Source organism: Protomyctophum bolini, assembly GCF_963924005.1.
Source record: "Protomyctophum bolini genome assembly, chromosome: 7".
NCBI lineage: Eukaryota > Metazoa > Chordata > Actinopteri > Myctophiformes > Myctophidae > Protomyctophum > Protomyctophum bolini.
The window spans coordinates 23,647,215-23,665,927 of NC_137868.1; the positions used below are offsets into that span (position 1 = coordinate 23,647,215).

An 18,713-nucleotide genomic window follows, 5' to 3' on the forward strand; every position below is an offset into this window, starting at 1 on the left:
CTAAAATGTTATTTCTTTACATTTATTAGGCTAATGCAAGCATGTCTTTGTACTTAATGTGACCATATGTGACATTGTATATTTATGAAACATTAGCACATGCCAACTTTACCAGTTTTTCTCTGGAGAAACAGCTAAATAAAAGGATTAATAAATAACAATCCTTGCATGTTTTATTTATTTATTATTATTACAAGGCTTCAATTAGGTCATTTATTTATATTGCATGGTTAATCTGAAACATGGAATTGTTATACAAGATAATTTCTAAGGTTTTGTGATTAAGTAGAAGGAATTTTTGATGAATTGAACAAGGTGGACCCTTTTGTAAACAAGTGTAATGCTTAATTGGGTCATCCACACAGTTAACAGTCTTTGTATTGAGTTTGTGCTTGAAATGTACTGTATTTCTGCAAACTGTTAATAAATATTTAAATCAATCAATCAATCAAAAGAAAAGGAGAGGGATTTCTGTCAAGTGATAATTTACTTTAAAGGAAATCAGACCCTCACGGAAAACAGTTAACATTGATTGCCTACATTCTTCCTTATGTGTGCTACAAAAGTCTGTACTTATGCCATATGTACAAATGTTGTAACATACCACACGATGCACAGTGGTGGAAAGAAACTAAGTACATTTACTTAAGTACTGCACAATTTTTAGGTATTTGTACTTTAGAGTATTTCCAATTTCCAATACTTTTACTTCTACTCCACTACATTTTCTATATTGCAACTTTACAGTATTGATACTTTTACTTAAGTAAAACATTTGAGTACTTTTTACACCACTGACCATGCATAACATTGTCTGATATGGTTCCTGGTTCATAAATGTGGGCTCAATTTACAGTCTATGGCTCAATCATAGACTGTAAGGCTCAATTCAAAGAGTTCCAGAGTACTATAGGAACTTCAGGAACTACATATCCCACAAGCCCATGCGCACGAAGAGTAGAATACGTCACCTCCGATCTTTGCTTCCTGTCGAAGTGTAAATGGGGACATGACACAGTTGTTTGGGTGATTTTTGGGCAAAACAACATCCACACAAGTATTGACGTGAATATTAAGATCGAAAAGAGTCAAAACCGTGTATCGATCAGCCTTTGGCCGCGATGGAGGCGGTCCCCCGAATGCCGATGATCTGGCTGGATCTGAAAGAGGCCGGGGAGTTCCAGTTTAGCCCGTCCGTCAGGCAGGTGAGCTGGGTGGGGATTGGGAAGGAGCAACAGGACTGTCATGATGGAAGACAACCAGACAAGGATTAAGGAGAACTGGTTACGATCTTGAGCTTGTAAACATTACCAATCTATCTCGGGTGGTTAGACAGCTGGCAAATGACAGCTCAAACGGACAAACTCCTTTGACCACCGCCTTTGTTAACATTAGCTGCTTGCTAATAAATAAGCTAAACCAGTAAAACTGAAGTTATGTTTAGCTTATTATTTGAGCTTGAAGTTGTAAATTAGCTTACCGAGCCTAACGGTTCAAGTAAAGACAGATCTACTAACTGACAATACCAGGACGGTCCACATCCTTACTGCTCTTGCTGCCGTTGCATTAAGAGAGCTATGGACCAGAGTTAGACCAATCAGTGATGTCATGGTTGCACCTGACCAGCGCAGGGTTTTTGTTAATTTTGAGACAGTTCCCTGACTTCCAGTTCCTCCCAGTAAGAATCGCACTTGCACCTAGCCCTGGTCCAGTGCTTACAGCGAATCGAGAGACTCGCTGTAAGCACTGGACCAGGGCTAACTAATTGCACCTAGCTCTGGTCCATAGCTCTAATGCAACGCAATAGAGCTATAATGGACCCAGAGCTAACTTGCACCCTAGCCATCCATTTTATGAGCCTTCTTTAAATATACAAATATTAAGACCTTTGCCCTCTTGGTTTTTCATCCACCACTAGGTGGTTAAAGGTTAGGTAGATGAGGGTGATGAAATTCATTAGACCCATTATTCATCATGAGATATTGCAGCGATGTATAGTGAAACAGACAGAATTCTCTCACACACACGTCATTATGTTGTTTAACTGTGGTATGGTAATGGTAGTCTAAAGAGGAATAATTGTCCCGTCTTTGTACATGACACATAGGTTGGTATGTTGTTAAAGTGTACACAGAGCTACTCAACTGGAGTGTGTGTGTGTGTGTGTGTGTGTGTGTGTGTGTGTGTGTGTGTGTGTGTGTGAGAAGGAATGACCACTGAAATGTCTTTGTCAGCAAGTCATGCTCCAGTAAGGAGAATGCTCATGACTGTTGCTCTGCTGCCTGAGTGACACAATCACCAGTTCAGCTCCTTGCTTGAGACAGTCAACGTCTTTGCAAGGCATTATGGGATAGTTCCAAGGCCTGCTGAAGGCCAAGACACATATTCAACACTGAAACATTTTTCCATTAACCTGTTATGTCCTTCCCTTTTCTCTCCTCAGTTTATTCTAAAGAACTATGGGGAGAATCCAGACAACTATAATGAGCAGCTGAAAAAACTGGAAACACTAAGACAGGTATTGACATGAATCTATATAATTTACGGATATCAATATTATAGAAATCTAGATCATATTATTTACATAGGAGTATTAGATCTGTTATAGAGCTGTGGTGCTGATCCTTGCAGTCCTTGCTCAATGTTGTTGTCTCTAGGAATTTAAAGTAATGTTGCACTAATTGCATATTTCTGCGTTAGAGCATCTCATAATTTCTGTTTAGTGTCTTAAGTGAATTGGCTTCTGCTATCTGCTACTTGATAATGTCAGAGCATTGCCTTGATTAGGCTTTCTTAACCACATGAACCCTTGTATCCTTACTCAAATAGACAATCTACAAGCTCACAGCTTGTAGATCTGCTACTTTTACTTTTGGCAAATATTCTAGACCCCTGGGGGTCCCTGTTAAATGCAGTATATAGGGTGTTCAGTGGTTAACTGAACTCAAATCAACTCACCCTTCCAAACAAGCCGTTGTGCTCTGACTCTGATCCATGTACACTACAATTTGTTGAACTGGGCTGCGTCTCTTGGAACCAGGGAACACTCAAGTACTCTCCACTCTATCCACTGAGAACGTTATAAATTGTCAGTGTGGAAAGGCTGGCTGACGGCACAAGGCTCCTCAAAGTGGACAGGTCCACCAGTACATTTTGGGGTATTTTATTTACCTCCAAAAGTTCATTAGACAGTGCAAGCCTGGCAACAAATACAAAAAAATAACACTGGACAAAACAACATTCCAAAAGTAGGAAACAGAAATTAACACTTAAAGCTACACTTAAGAAAACAACAAACAGGAACTTAAGAATACTGCTAACAGGCTATGCCTTCCATGAGGCCCTGGCAGCTCTCCCCTGATGTTCTTCCTGTCAAACTGAACATTTCCTCACATGCCTGATCTTAAACAGATGGGACAAACCAATCACAGTAATTGGTGATTGGTCAATAACTCAAACAACAGGCAAATCAAGGCCCCTGAGCTGATCTACAATTACTTTTCAAACAATTTTCAATAAATACAAATCAGCAAATATTTCAGGCGCCAAACACATATGATAAACATGCACAATAACAGGAACAAACACCCCTCCTCCTCTACAGTGCTTGGCCCCTTCCAATCAACAGAATTGGCACTGCAGAGGAGAGACAGGTGCCCAACAAATAATTTAACTTCACACAGTCACAATAAATAAACATTAAAGTCTTTCAATCCTTGCGTGTTACTTTAAAATGTCAATGTACATACACATGTCCTTGATTGTGTGTGTGTGTGTGTGTGTGTGTATGTGTATTAGGGCATGGGAGATGTTAGCCTTGCGTAGCGATACTAATATCACTGCGTGGATATAAGTCTCTTCCCCTTCAGCATTAGATTTCTTTCCCGCAATGTCCCGTCCCATATTTGCATACTGTGCCCTAATTGGTTATAGCCTGGTTCCAGACAAATCTGGTTGGCTCGTCATCACTTTGGCCGTGAAGTCCTCCGACAAATGAATTGCCAGACTTAATCTGCCTGGGCAGATGAAGGCTGGCTATGCGAGGCTAGGGAGATGTCAACCAGAACCCAATTAATGTACATACATCTCGCCCAACCCATCTCTTAAGGCCCAAACCACACCAATGCTATTCCTATCCTAATAATCCTATTGTTCAGCACTGTCAAGTGCATTGACCGTTGTATTCTTGTTCTGCTCTTGTATCTGTTCTGCTCTGGTTCTAGCTGTAGCTTTAGTACTCATTGCAGTGCTATAAATGTGGTGTTGATTTTCTGGTGCACAACTGCTGAATGAGTACAATGAAACACTGTGTTTGTAACTGTGTGTCTCCGCCAGAGTGCGGTGAATGTGACCAGGGATTTTGAGGGATGCAGCACACTGAGGAAGTACTTTGGACAACTGCATTACCTCCAGAGCCGCGTGCCTCTGGGACCAGGCCAGGAGGCTGCTGTGCCCATTTCATGGTAAGGAGGCACACACTCATAGAAATACATTTACACTGTACATTGTTCAGTGTTAATTTAACTCTGAGAGTGCAGTGTACAAATGTTAAAACAGTTATATATTTTAACAGCTTGTTAGTTACAATACTCTGAATAGCACCATTTTCTCAGGAGAGGACTGTGGGTAACTTATCCATGTCGAGTTGTACTTTCTACCCAACTATGCTTGAGGAATCATGCATGTGCTATTTTGAAAATAAATTAGTCTTTATTTATCCTCGAAATATACCGTACACAAGATCATATCTAGGTTATTATAACATATCAGGTGATATTAATGGTCACAGAATTTACATTCACATGTGCTACTACAGTACACATACATACTGTACAAACTCTGTCTGATGGTCTGTTTATGTTATCATCTTTGTCATTGTGTTTGCTCAGGACAGAGATTTTCTCTGGAAAGACAGTCACCCATGATGACATCAGCTATGAACAAGCCTGTATCCTGTACAACCTAGGTGAGTTAAGACATGTTTTTTAAATTGTGTTGGTTAGTTGTTTTTTGTGGGAGTCCTGTGGAGGCTAAACTAGGTGTCATATTGGTCAATTAAAATAATAACTTAAATTCAACTGGTTTCAGTCAGGATGTTAAGTTTAGGCTTTACTGAGCCCTGACACCAACACAGTGCTTAAATTAACCTGTTTGTATGATGTTTTATTTGTATAGTGTTTAATGTACACGCATACATCAGTACTCTGGCTAGTGAATTGAGATGAATTCTGATCAATCTATTACTTTTGTCTGGGAGAAAGTAAAACTAGCATGCCCAACAAAAATAATGTATTTTCAACTGAAAAAGCGGCTTCCGTCAACATTGTTTTCACTTTGTTCAGCAACAGTCATGCTACGAAGCATAAACTAGTCTCAACTGAGATTTCCGTATTGTCCTTCATTTGTTAGGTGCCCTGCATTCCATGTTGGGAGCCATGGATAATAGGGTATCTGAAGAGGTAAGAACACTCCTTGTCTCTTTATAATCTTGAACAGGTCTGTATGCACGCACACACAATATACTTTATTGATTTCTCTCTCTGCAGGGGATGAAGGTTTCCTGCACACATTTCCAGTGCTCGGCTGGGGCTTTCTCCTACCTAAGAGACCACTTCAGCCACAACTACAGTGTGGACATGAGTCACCAGATCCTTAACCTCAACATCAATCTTATGCTGGTAAACAACACATGAATGCATGCACATACACAAATATTGGTGTACCATATATGGGCTTTTCATACTCGAAGTGACATTACGCCTGCTTACCCGCTCAGATATTAGTCTGGAGTTGGCTATGCCCCCTCACCTCTCATTCATACAGTTTACTCACTCAGGGCTGTATTTTGCGTGTCTTAAGTACCAGGTCTTATTACCTAACTTGAGTAAACTAAAGACCTCGAGGCGTGATCAATGCCATTTGGCTATTCTGAGTGGCCAAAGAGCATTGATCACGCCTCCAGGTCTTTAGTTTACTCAAGTTAGGGAATAAGACCTGGTACTTAAGACACGCAAAATACAGCCCTCAGTCTCAATGTCTGTCTGTGTGTCTGTCTCTCTATCATCACTGTGTCTCCCTTCAACAGGGTCAGGCCCAGGAGTGTCTCCTGGAGAAGTCCATGTTGGACAACAGGAAGAGCTTTCTGGTGGCTCGCATCAGTGCTCAGGTAAACTTTCTTTCTTTTTCTTTCAAAACATCTAGTACCTTTCTGCAGTCTGTATAACTCTTCATCTTAAAATCTTACACTTACACTATCCATCATTTGTCTAGTAGTTATTGTCTTTATTATAAAATACACTATACTATACTATACCAGTAAGACGCCCTGAGAGCAAGGGCGTGCACGCATCCGCCTGGGTGATGGCAGACTGCTGGGCGAGTGCTGGCACTTTGGCATGGGGGGGTCAGATCAACATATGGAATGAATTCTGTATTGGCCATACAGTATATGGAGGGTGTCTTGAGTGTACAGGGTTTGATGAGGTCAGATCAACATATGGAATGTCAGAACAGGTCAGCTCCATATATGGAGATCTAAGGATGACAGCGGGGGCAGTGTCTTGAGTGTGCAGGGTTTGATGAGTGCCCAGGTAGGGCCGGGCCTTAATCTTCGGGCCTGTTGAGAAGGCCCAAAAGGCCCTAGACGTGGGGCCTGTCTAGAATTTGCATGGACAGGTATCAGTCAAAAGAGAGACATAGAAGAGGAAGGATGGGTGGGGTAGGCTCAACATATGGAAGGTCAGAACAGGTCAGCTCCATATATGGAGATCTAAGGTTTTGAGGTCAGATGCAGAGTTGCTGGCAGGCTCCATATATGCAGATCTAGTTGATGATCCAGTCTTCTCCATGTATGAATATCCAGGGTTAGATGAGGTCAGTGTCGTGATCTTCATATATGGAGAGGGCCATATATGGTGGCGTGATGTCATGAGGCGTGAGCATATATGGGAGCGTGACACGAGGTTTGACGTGACACGATGGGAAATGCAGGTTTTCATAGTAAACTATACTATACTATTAAGTGTACGATTTTAAGATTAATAGATATACATTGCTCTTCTCTATAGAGACCTGATGTCCTGTGCCCTCCTTTTTGCCTTTTAATAGTAAAATTTATTTTTGTTAAGACATGAAAGTGGTGCATGTTCATTTGCACTGGTCTCTGTGTTTAAACACTCTTCAGACAATAGTAATGTGGTGTCACTGTGGGTTCTGATGTGTGCAGGTGGTGGATTACTATAAGGAGGCCTGCAGGGCTCTGGAGAACTCTGAAACCGCCTCTATGCTGGGAAAGATCCAGAAGGATTGGAAGAAATTGGTCCAAATGAAGATCTATTATTTTGCTTCAATTGCCCATGTGAGTCACATGCATGCATCTTGTATTCTTGAGTCTGTGGCATATACCTAGAAGTTGGAGTTTGAATTTTGAGTCACCTACTCTCATGATTTTTCAGTACGCTGCTTCTCTAAGGGGTGGATAGGGTTCCATTTTTTTCACTTTCACAGTTAAACAGTAAGGATTTGAATGTGTATCATTTTTTCCCCCATAGCTCCACATGGGGAAACAAGCTGAGGAACAGCAGAAGTATGGCGAGCGGGTATGACCAAGTATATTCATTCATTTGTTCATTCTTTCACACACACTGTGCCGATCTTCATCCTACTGCTCACTCTCTGTCCCACAGCTGGCCTACCTGCAAAGCTCTTTGGACAAACTCAGTGAAGCTATTAAACTGGCTAAGGTAAAGTTATGAGTTACCTATAGTCCTCATCCAGTAAAGTATGTGTAGTGACATTTTAGATGTTCTGTTATGACCTGACCTCTCTTCTCTCCTGGTTTTCATAATCAGGGTCAGCCTGACAGTGTGCAAGAGGCCTTGAGATTCTCCATGGATGTTATTGGGGGAAAGTAAGCAATCTGGTCTTGCTGTTCTCACATAACGGCGATGAACATTGCCTTCTATTAAATATGCTCCTATGTTTTCTTCTTTCTTGAATCCACAGGTTCAACTCGGCTAAGAAAGACAATGACTTCATCTATCATGAGACTGTTCCTTCTTTGGAGACACTGGCCTCAGTTAAAGGTAAATGTGATAATGTATAAGGTCCAGCAGGGATGACAGGTCATTGACCAACTGTTCTGACTTGTTCACCAGGTTCAAATAGGGTAGGTTTTGCATATCAAAGAAAGGATACATGCAAAGCCTCTAACTGTAACCAGACCTACATTAAAGGTTACATGTTGTTTATGACAGTAAATCATACAGTACGGTATGTTGAATTGACCTCCGAGTCTGATGTTGTAGCACAGTTGCACAAACTGAATGTAACCTTTTGTCATGTAATGTCACCTTTGGAAATGTAACTATTCTATGCCCATTTAGGTGCCCCCCTGGTGAAGGCCCTTCCAGTCAACCCAGTGGATCCCAGTGTCACAGGACCGGACCTGTTTGCCAAGCTAGTGCCCATGGCAGCCCACGAGGCTTCCTCTCTTTACAGGTCATTATGTGCCAGTGATGGATGCCAAGTTTGTGTGGATGTCTGTGTTGAAGTCATTATAAAGGGGCCAGACTGCTGGTTGATGGATGGGAATGAGTATCTACTAGCTACCATTAACATTATGTTGTGGATGAGTGTGGTGCACTAACCTGGGTAAATGAAGATTAAAGCCATGGTCCTGATGATGATGGCTACATGTATGTTTTCAGCGAGGAGAAGGCGAAGCTGCTACGTGACATCATGACCAAGATAGAAAGCAAGAATGAGACTCTGGAGTAAGTACATGCAGAGTGTGTGACACATAACAAAAACAAAGTCACTACAAACTCATTTTCCACTTACCTACACTTTTCTTTTTCTTTTATGTTTTTCAAACCGATACAGGAGGCATACTTTGGTTAGACATAGCATTGGTTAGACATAGCATTGGTCCGACTGGATTAAGGTTGGTGAGGGGTGTGTTAAGGGTTGGGAGAGGGTTAAGGTTAGGTTTAGGTGTGCGTTAATAAAAACAACATTTCTAGATTTTCTACATTTTTATCGCAATACAGACTCCCTTGGTTTGTTTACTAAAAATACCCATAGCATTGAGCAAAGTTTGTTTGATTGTCATTAGGTATCTAATTGGTAATTTCTCTTCGTGCAGACAATTTATGGACTCACTGGGCCTGGAGCCAGAGTCTGTGGACAACCTGGACATGTACAGCCACATACCTACTGTTCTGATGGAGAAGTGTGCTGCACTCAGTGTCCGGCCAGATACTGCCAAAAGTCTGATCCAGTCCATGCAAGGTCAGTGGCCCTGCCACAATTTTCAAATGTTTCCGGTCATACAGTCTGGAGCACAATGCTTCCGGTCATACAGTCTGGTCCGGAGCACAATGCTTCCGGTCATACAGTCTGGAGCACGGAAGCTATGTTGATGAGTATGGGGGAAACTGCCTGCCTAAATATGTCCCAAACCCCCCCCCTAAGGTCTTCCACTGCTGGCCTGCTCGCTTTGCCTAAAAAAAATTCAACTAAAAAGTACGATGAAGCAGCTTTCTGCTTCTATGGGCCGACGGTGTGGAACAAACTCCCACTGTACCTTCGACAGGCAGCCTCTGTAGACATTTTTAAAGCACAGCTCAAGACCCACTTTTACACTCTTGCTTTGAATTGATCTTTTAAACTTCTTGTTATTCATGTCCTGTTCTATGCCTTGCTTTTTGTTTCTTTCTCCATTGCTCTGTAAAGCACTTTGAGATTTGAGCATTTCATGTCATGAAAGGTGCTATACAAATAAAGTTTTATTATTATTATTGCTTCTGTTTCGTCTTTACAGTCGTACAAATGCATCCTAATATAAATCACAATCACCAAAGCTTGCTGCTTAGCCTCGGATTTCAGGAGGTGTAGTTCCAGACTACTACTACATAGCATTCAGAGATTGTGGAATACTAAAGATTAATTTCTGTCATGTGTGATGGTCAATAAAGTTTCTGTATGAGCATTTAATAAATAACCATTTGTCCTCGACAGTCCTCTCGGGCGTCTTCACAGACGTGGAAGCCTCCTTGAAGGAGATCCAGGACGTGCTGGAGGAAGATGATGCTGGCATGCAAGCCCTCCAGGACGCGGCGGTGCCAGAGGTGCACCCGCCGGCACAGACACAAGCTCTGGCTGAGATCCGCAGGGACCTGGAGAAGTACATGGAGGCTCACGAGAAGGCCAGCTTCACCAATACGGAGCTCCACCGCGCCATGAACCTTCACATCAGCAACCTGCGTCTGCTTGGAGGACCACTGGATAGCCTGAGAGATGCCCTCCCCAGGCCACAACTCACTGAAGGTGTGGGTTTGTTAACGTTTGAATGCTGTTTGTGGGAGTTTTAAGGCCTATTCATACTATATTGAAAGCATACTTTCATTGCTAAGGGGGGATACATACAGGGGGCCACATATCAAGTCTTCAACGGGCACATAAATGAACAGAAATGCTAATTCTGTATTGCACGGCTACACAGTGGTTCTCAAAGTGGGTTCCAGGGTTCGTCGAGGGGATCCAAATGGACCTTTACAGGTCTGTAACTGAGAGTGTACAAATGGAACCGAATCGACCATTACGGCTCCATTTGGTCCCACTCTCAGAGTTATGGGCGTCCTTGAAATGTAAATGTTTGAGAACCACTGCTGTAATGGATGCTGTTGCTGTGTACAGTGCACGTGTGTGAATTCAGTGCGTGTGTGTGTGCTTCTGTCTGCGTGCAGAGGAGGTAGCAGGACTCCAGAGCATGAAGCGAATCCTGGGGAAGGTGCAGGAGATGAGAGATCAGAGGTGTTCGCTGGAGAAACAACTCCGTGATCTCATCCAGCAGGATGACATCACTTCTGCACTGGTTACCACCGAACGAACTGACATGAAGGTATAATGCATTTTCTGTTGACTAGTAGTATGACTACAAGTCACCCAACACTGCTGAAATGCCCTTGAGCAAGTCACTGAACCCCCAACTGCTCCAGTGGAGCTGCTTAGTGGCCAACAGTATAAGACTGAGGTTGTACTGGTCAGCCCCCAGGTTTTAATGTGTGTGTCTTTCTAGGTGCAGGGCGTTGCTGAAAATGAGCACTTGTGCTCATTTTATGTATTTGGTTTACGTTTTCTGTGCTAGGGACCATGTGTCTTGATTAATTAATTAATTTAAATATAAATGTGATATTCCAGAGAAGTAACCAAAGATGAAAATTATATATTATCCCTTTGGTCTTAAAGGAAACGTCCACCCAGACCTTTTCATTCTTGGATGTCAATCATCACATGCTATATTATTAATTGTTTACCTAATTTCTACCCACTTTTAGTCTAAACTTGATTCAGTAGTCGACCCACCGAGTTTCTCAGAGTGACTTTTTATTGTTTTCTCAGCGTGTGTTTGAGGAGCAGCTGAAGAAGTATGAGCAGGTGAAGGTGTACATCGACCAGAACCTGGCAGCCCAGGAGAACATCCTGAAGGCCCTGACCGAGGCCAATGTCCAGTCCGCTTCAGTCCGCAAAGGTCTGTGTCAGACGGAGCAGCAGTGGAACACCACCGTTCACAATCTGGTGGCCTCCTATGAAGCTTACGAAGACCTGATGAAGAAGTCGCAGGAAGGGAAGGAGTTCTATGAAGACCTTGAGGCCAAGGCCTCACGCCTGTTGGAGAAAGCCAAAACACTCTGTCAAACCAGAACGGAGGAACGGAAGGCCATCCTGGACAGGTGAGGAAGAGGAGAAGGTGAATCTGGATAGGTAACATTTCGAATAAATATTCTTATTGTGTGGTTGTACTGTAGGCCAAGCCATCTGATATGTGCATGGTGTCATGAAATTGAAACACCTTTGGCCATCAGACCCAGAAATCAGAAGTAAAACTTGAGAAGAGAAAAAGTTTGGTCGTTGTTGAAAATCTATGCATGTCAAAAAAATATCGGAAAACACAACTCGTCTTGTGAAGAGTTAGTGTGCCAGTATAGCATTCATTAAGATCGCTATTTCCATTTGGCCAAATGAGGTGTGGTCTGTCACCACATGCACACAAAGCAGCCAGCCTTTTCAGTGCGGCATAGGGTACTGAAGTCCTGACGTCACTCGTTCATCAGGGAAGTCATTTTTCTATTTTAGAATCATCTCGTATAAGAATTGTGGTCCAAAAATAAACTAATTTGTCCTGATGATATTGTCAGGGAGGTGGCTCTTTATCGTTTACGATCACTAATATCTGGGTGGGGCATGCATCGATCCAAGTAGGCCAGTGCCCAACGGGCATCGCTCTAGCCAGACTCAGTCAGTCATACTTGCTCTATTGTCTGCACACAAAGTAACTTTCGACCAACATCTGACACTCTGACAGGATAGCCGTGTCCTTAATAGACTGTCAGCATCTGTTTGTTTGTTTCCCCTGCTCAGCGATGCACAGAAAAAGCCTCCACCACGACCCACTGCAGCCAAGCCCTCCCTGCAGTCCAAGGGCTCAGACGCTGACTCTGCATGCTCCAGCCTAGACGATCCAGAGCTGGCACAGCTCAGTGCCGCCATCCTGGCACTGGGGGGAGACCTTCCCGAGGAGCTCCGCAGCCTCCCCCCTGACCTGCCTTCCCTCTCGACCACTGGTGCCCGTCCGCCTGGCCCAGAGGCCTTCCTGCCCCCTGGTGCCAACCTGGGCACCAGCACATCTCTTCCCTGGCCTGGTGCACCAGGGGCTGGTGTCCATGGCCATCGGTTTCCTGCCAACTTTCCTCCGCCAGAGCTCCTTGCACGCATCGCTCAGTTTCCTACTTCTGGGCCCCTCCCACATGCACCCATCCCTCAGATGCCCCACCAGATGCCATCCCAGGCACCAGTTTCGGGATATGAGGCACCTCCTTCCCAAGCCTCCCAACCTGTGGCCCCTTCTCCTGTCCGACCCTCCACTACTACAGTAGATAGCATCCAGGCCCCTATCCCCAGCTACGCTCCAACCCCTCGTCATCCTGTGCCACCTGCAGCCTCCACTGGCTACAGTGTACCACCACCGATGGCAGCCTACCCGTTCATGCCGCAGCCAGGGGTGCCCATGCAAGTTCCTTCACCCCAACTGCAGCAACAGTACCCCCAACCCACAGGACAACAGCACCCTCAGGGATATCATGCTGCACCTAGGGCTATGCATGCTCCTCAAGCCCCTGTCCAGGCCCAACAGGGCTACCCACTTCGTTACATGCCTCCACAACAGAGACCAGGTATGCCTCCCCAGTATCAGCAAACATTCCATGGTCAACCTCAGCCACATCCTCAACATGGTTACCAGCCACAGCCTCAAATTCCCCAAGGCTATCAGCCACCACAGGGCTACCTCCCTCAGCAGCATCCCCACATGATGCCGGGCTCCATGCCAAGGCCACCTCAGGGCCAGGTGCCTCCCCACAGTGTCCACCCTCAAATGCCCCCCGCTTCTCAGGTCATGCCACCTGTATCTCATCCATACATGCACCATGCGAGTCAACAGTTGCCTCCTGGGCATCCTCACCAACACATGTTGCCGCAACAGCAGCAAATGCCAGTGCACCCTAATGCCCAGCAGATGCCCCTGCACCCACATCAGCAGATGCAAATGCCATCTGGTCCACGACAGCCAATGACACCCACAACTCAGGCGTTGCCCCCAGTCTCACAGAATTACATGGCGCCATCTAGTCAGTCTGTGCCCCCTGTCCTACATCCACAAATGCCTCCTATTGGCCCTGGAACTCAGGGCCACATGCACAGGGGTGCCATGTCACAAATGCCCCCCAACTCCCTGCCACCACAACATCACCCCCACCCTGGACAACCCCCCTTACAACACATGCCCCAGCAGCCCATGCAAATGCCTAATCAACCCCAGGCTCAGCTTCCACACTCGGCAGCAATGTGCTACCCAGGGGGGGCTCCTATGATTCCTCAACAGCCACTAGCCCCTCAGCTTGTGGCCCCACCACAACCTCAGGCTCCCCTCCCCATGACCCATCCACAGCAGCCGACAGCCTCCACCATGTATCCTGCTGCCCCAGGGGCTAGCGGGCCTCCAGGTGCACCCCAGCAACCTTCCGCCATGGGTGCACATGGTCCACAGGTCCCTCCTGCACAGCACATGATCCAGCCCTCACCTGGAGGTCCCCCAGTTGCCCAACCACCTAACAATATTCCTCCCTCACCCTCCCCTTCGCCCTCTCCTGCCCCCTCCTCTTTGGGGCTGACCTCTCAGCAGAGACCCTCTCCTGCTCCCACCCCAGGAGGTGCAGCTCCACCTCCTCTTGCCTCTCCCTCTGCTTCCTCTCCTTCCACCTCCCTATTCCTGCGCCAAAACTCCAGTACAGATGACCTCCTCTCTTCTAGTCCTGAGAGCCAGCCCGGAGGTGCCAAGGCCCCAACCGACGTCCTCCAACCCATCAAAGCCGACCCTCAGGACGGGGAGCGTCGCAAGAAGAGTGCTCAGGGTGTCTTATTGATCCAGGGTGACCCCTACCAAGGCCCCGAGCGTGTAGCCCGCCTCCATGATGAACTAGAACGTTACCAGGCCCAGGTAGAGTCCCTGGAGCACCCCTCTGAAAAGGAGGGAGGCCTGTCGGTGCTTGATGCCCGTTGGAAGGAGCTCCAGGACCAGCAGGAGAAAGACGCCCGGCAGCTATCCATCGCCATCGCCCGCTGCTACACCATGAAAAACCGTCACCAAGACATCATGCCCTATGACGTCAACCGTGTGGTGCTGCACTCTGGAAAAGATGACTACATCAACGCCAGCTATGTGGAGGAGTTGTCGCCTTATTGCCCTCGACTCATCGCTACGCAGGCTCCTCTCACTGGCACGGCAGCAGACTTCTGGCTGATGGTGTACGAACAGAAGGTGTCACTGGTGGTCATGCTGGTGTCAGAACAGGAACTGGAGAAGGTATAATTAAAGGATTTATATGTACAACTAAAAGGAGAGTTGATCGTCCCTGAAGCTTAGTGTTTCCTTATCAATCTGGCAGTAGTAAAATTGATCTGGGTAAGCTACAGGATTGAACTAAACTGTCTCAGGGAGGGAGCATTGCTGCATTACACAGTATCTTTCCTTGCAGTAGTATTACCTGTCAATCTACTCAAAACATTAATAACCGTTATTTTAGCGAATGACAAATCAAGGGTCATTTTATTTTTGTTTTCAGGGCTTTGTGAGCTTGGAAATTAATTTCTTTCCTCTCTTTTTCGTCTTGCAGGGAAAGGTTATGCGCTACTTTCCAACAGAGCGGGGCCAGCAGCTCTCTCAGGGACCCATCACACTCACCCTGACTACCCAGAAGACCGCACCCACCCACGTGGAGCGCATGATCAGCCTCCAGTATCGTGACCAGAGCCTGAAACGCACTGTTGTCCACCTCCAGTTCACCTCCTGGCCTGAGCTGTGAGTCAAACCAACAAAGTGTTATTATTATGTCTGTGTGTGGTTGCCTTTCTACAAAACCTGAGTGTACATGTAGTTAATGAGTGTACTTTTAGCTAAAGGGGGCCATCTTTCAGATGACCCTGCACTTGGACCTTTCTGATGAAACGCATGTCGTGATCAAGTAATTTTTCTGTCATCCAACCATGACCAGGGGTCTGCCGGACAGTAAAAGCAACCTGCTCCGGTTCATCCAGGAGGTCCATGGTCACTACCTCCACCAGAGGCCCTTACACAACCCTGTTGTGGTGCACTGCAGGTCAGTGGCTCAAAGATTAGCCATGAATAATAACAAATAATATCGAGTGAATCTGTGTTACATACGTAGCACTACATTGTTGATTATTATGATTAATCATAAAACCTTTTCTATTGCTGATTCTAGTTTGGAAATTAAATAGGGAAAAAAGTATGACCTTTAAAAGAATACAGAATGTCAAGTATAGATATAGAATATTATTTAAAAAGAAAATAAATAAATGTTAATGTTTCATTTTTGAGGGGCGCTAGCCCCTCCTATATACAGCTTTTGTCCCCACACGTCTCATATTTGCCATTGACAATGAAGGGACAATTTACGTCATATGTAGACGAGCAAATTGGCTAACCAATCACATAATGAGATGATGTATAATGATAAGAGCGTCCCTCACTTCACACGGATGTGATCTTTTTTGTCTCAGCGCGGGTGTGGGACGAACCGGGGCCTTCTGTTTGCTGTATGCAGCCTTGCAGGAGCTGGAGGCTGGGAATGGAATACCAGACCTGCCTCTACTGGTAAAGAAGATGAGACAACAAAGGAAGAACATGCTGCAAGAAAAGGTCAAGCACACGCACATACAGAATCATGTTACCTTATAACAAGTTTGTGTGTTTTAGGGTTTAAACTAAAGAAACCCTTCTAGAAAGGGAACGTACATCCCACAGCCAGGACTTAACCCCAATCCAACCATTGATGCGGAGTGCCAAGCATTTTTATGGTCTTTGGTTTGACTCAACCGGATTGATCCCTGACCTCTCAGGGCCGCTGAGCTGGTTACACCCATAGGCAACCAAAATGAAGAACAGATAAAAAAGTCTGCACACTGTACCCATTTGCAGACTTCTAAGGCAGCAAAAGTAATGTTAAGAGCAGATGTGCTCTTCAGAGGCTGTAGAAACAACAAGAATATTTGGGGGATGTGAACAATCATTGTTTGTCATATTATATTTAGTGCAATCCATTCTTATGTTTTTGTTGACCTTATGATCTTTGTGTTTCTTTGTCCAGCTCCACCTAAAGTTCTGCTACGAGACCGTTCTGAAGCATGCAGAGCAGGTCCTCCAGCGCCACGGTGTCACTACCACCCCCTGCTGCAAGACCGCCACCCCTGCAGCCACAAAGGTTAGACTGCATTTAACTGAATGCATGTATTGTCTTACTACCACCAGTCACATTCCATTATCACTGGGTGCATCACTTCAGAAGGAAACAAGATTTGAAATATGCCCAAGATCAGTCTGTATATAAATACATTCCATTGATAACTTTAGTCATAAGATGTTTTGTTACTTTGAGTAACTGACACTGTCCTTTTTTAGTTTATACTTTCACCTGCTCTTGGCTGTGGTCTAAATGTTATTGTCTATTTTGTGCATGCCTGGTTCTCATAAAGGATATCTACAAGGTCTGGTAGGATGAGGTACATTTATAATAAGCAGTAGTGCGCTCCACTGTAGTGTCATTTAAAGGCCATTTAATTGCTCGATGTTCAGTGCTCAGCATCTGACACCAATTACTACAGTCATACAGTATATCAATGCATTTCTTACTTTGGCAGTACTGACTTTTCTTCTTTCACGTTTCCCTTTCAGCCTTACTCCAGACAGGAGTCACAGCAGGACATTGTTCTCGGAGGCGACATGCCCATCAGCTCCATCCAAGCCACCATTGCTAAGCTCAGCATCCGGCCCCCTAGTGCCACAGATCAAGCCATGGATGGTGCTCCTTGTGGTCTGGAGGAACAGGCTTTCCTCGACCTGTCCACAATGATAGTAGATGTCCAGCCAGCCCAGGACCTCTCGTCGCCCACAGAACCCCAGCTCCCCTCCTCCAGCCCACCACTGTCCTCCCCCTTCAGTTCCCCAGTGAAAGGTCACTCCCCACCACCTAATGGCATGGATGAGGCCTCCCCGCCATCGCCCCCTGCAACCAACCACCACCATATCCCAGAGGCATTGCCCAGTGTCAACCCACCACCATCCGCTGCCCCGCTTCCTTCTTCCCTGGAGCTGCTGGCCTCCCTCTCACCTGAAGCCTTCTCTATGGAGGGAGGGGGCAGGGGGAGGCGGGTGACAAAGCATAACTTCCTACATCCGGCTGAAGGCCAGGGCCTACAGGGTCCCCAGGACAACGGAGGAGACGACCCCCTCAGCACCCTGGACCCCCTCTGGAGCCTCAACAAGAGCTGAGACACACCCACAGTTCGCTAACATTTCTCATTTCTTTGCTCTCACTTTATTGCCCAGCATCAAACCAGGCCTTAGCTATCAGCACTAGGCCATTAGCATGTGATTTCACGGTAACGAACTTGAAAAGCCTGAATCTGGGTGGAATGGAAAAGTTGGCCACAAAACGTCCAGTGAAGATGGATACTAAGACATGCCTAGTGGTGGGGGTTAAGGGTTGGAGCTGTGTGTATTTCTGCTGCTTATGGGGCACACTCCTTGACATTACGTTCATCATCCCACCCTTCCATCATTAGTGGCCTGAGCATCTGGGACCAAATCACTGTGTACCCGTTCTGTCAATCTGTCTCTTCTCGCTGCTTTCTCTCTGTCTGGGTGGATAGTGCCATTATGCACTCCAACCCCAGGTCTGGCCACTACAGCGTCACAATTCCAGCATGCACTACTCTCATCTCCTCTGCCCTCTCACAGCTGGTCATGTCAGCGATGGCTGCTCCTGAGCATAGTGCTCGTTTCAGCTGTCCGGAGGATTTTTAATGACTGGGAGACATGTTTGCACTAAAGTGATGCAAAACGCCAGCAGTGGGAGGAGGAGTTTGAAGACTTGGGCAGAGTTGTGAAAGGAACACGTCCACCTTCCCTCTTCATTGCGTATTCCCTAGTCATTCTGCATTACATGGACTAGTCATTGCTATGGTAACAGAGCAGAATACAAATCAGCACATCTTAACATGTCTATTATTTTACCCCTTGTAACACTGTAAATATAAAAATAAAATTACACTATTGTAACTGTCTTTTTGGTCAC

The 18,713-nt window shown here is 45.5% G+C and overlaps 1 protein-coding gene across 1 annotated transcript; it reads left to right on the forward strand.

The window, feature by feature from the left end:
• Positions 1 to 984: 984 nt before the first annotated feature.
• On the forward strand, positions 985 to 18,702 carry ptpn23a (protein tyrosine phosphatase, non-receptor type 23, a). Its single transcript, XM_080767450.1, has 24 exons — positions 985 to 1,205; positions 2,444 to 2,518; positions 4,336 to 4,463; positions 4,890 to 4,966; positions 5,410 to 5,459; positions 5,547 to 5,678; positions 6,086 to 6,166; positions 7,226 to 7,357; positions 7,551 to 7,598; positions 7,686 to 7,742; positions 7,851 to 7,909; positions 8,005 to 8,084; positions 8,385 to 8,499; positions 8,709 to 8,774; positions 9,146 to 9,291; positions 10,021 to 10,329; positions 10,749 to 10,903; positions 11,404 to 11,735; positions 12,424 to 14,923; positions 15,234 to 15,418; positions 15,612 to 15,716; positions 16,141 to 16,279; positions 16,728 to 16,841; positions 17,312 to 18,702. Exons 1-24 carry the CDS (start codon positions 1,122 to 1,124, stop codon positions 17,906 to 17,908), a joined length of 5,766 nt encoding a protein of 1,921 aa, XP_080623576.1. The 5' UTR covers positions 985 to 1,121; the 3' UTR covers positions 17,909 to 18,702.
• The last annotated feature ends 11 nt before the right edge of the window (positions 18,703 to 18,713 follow it).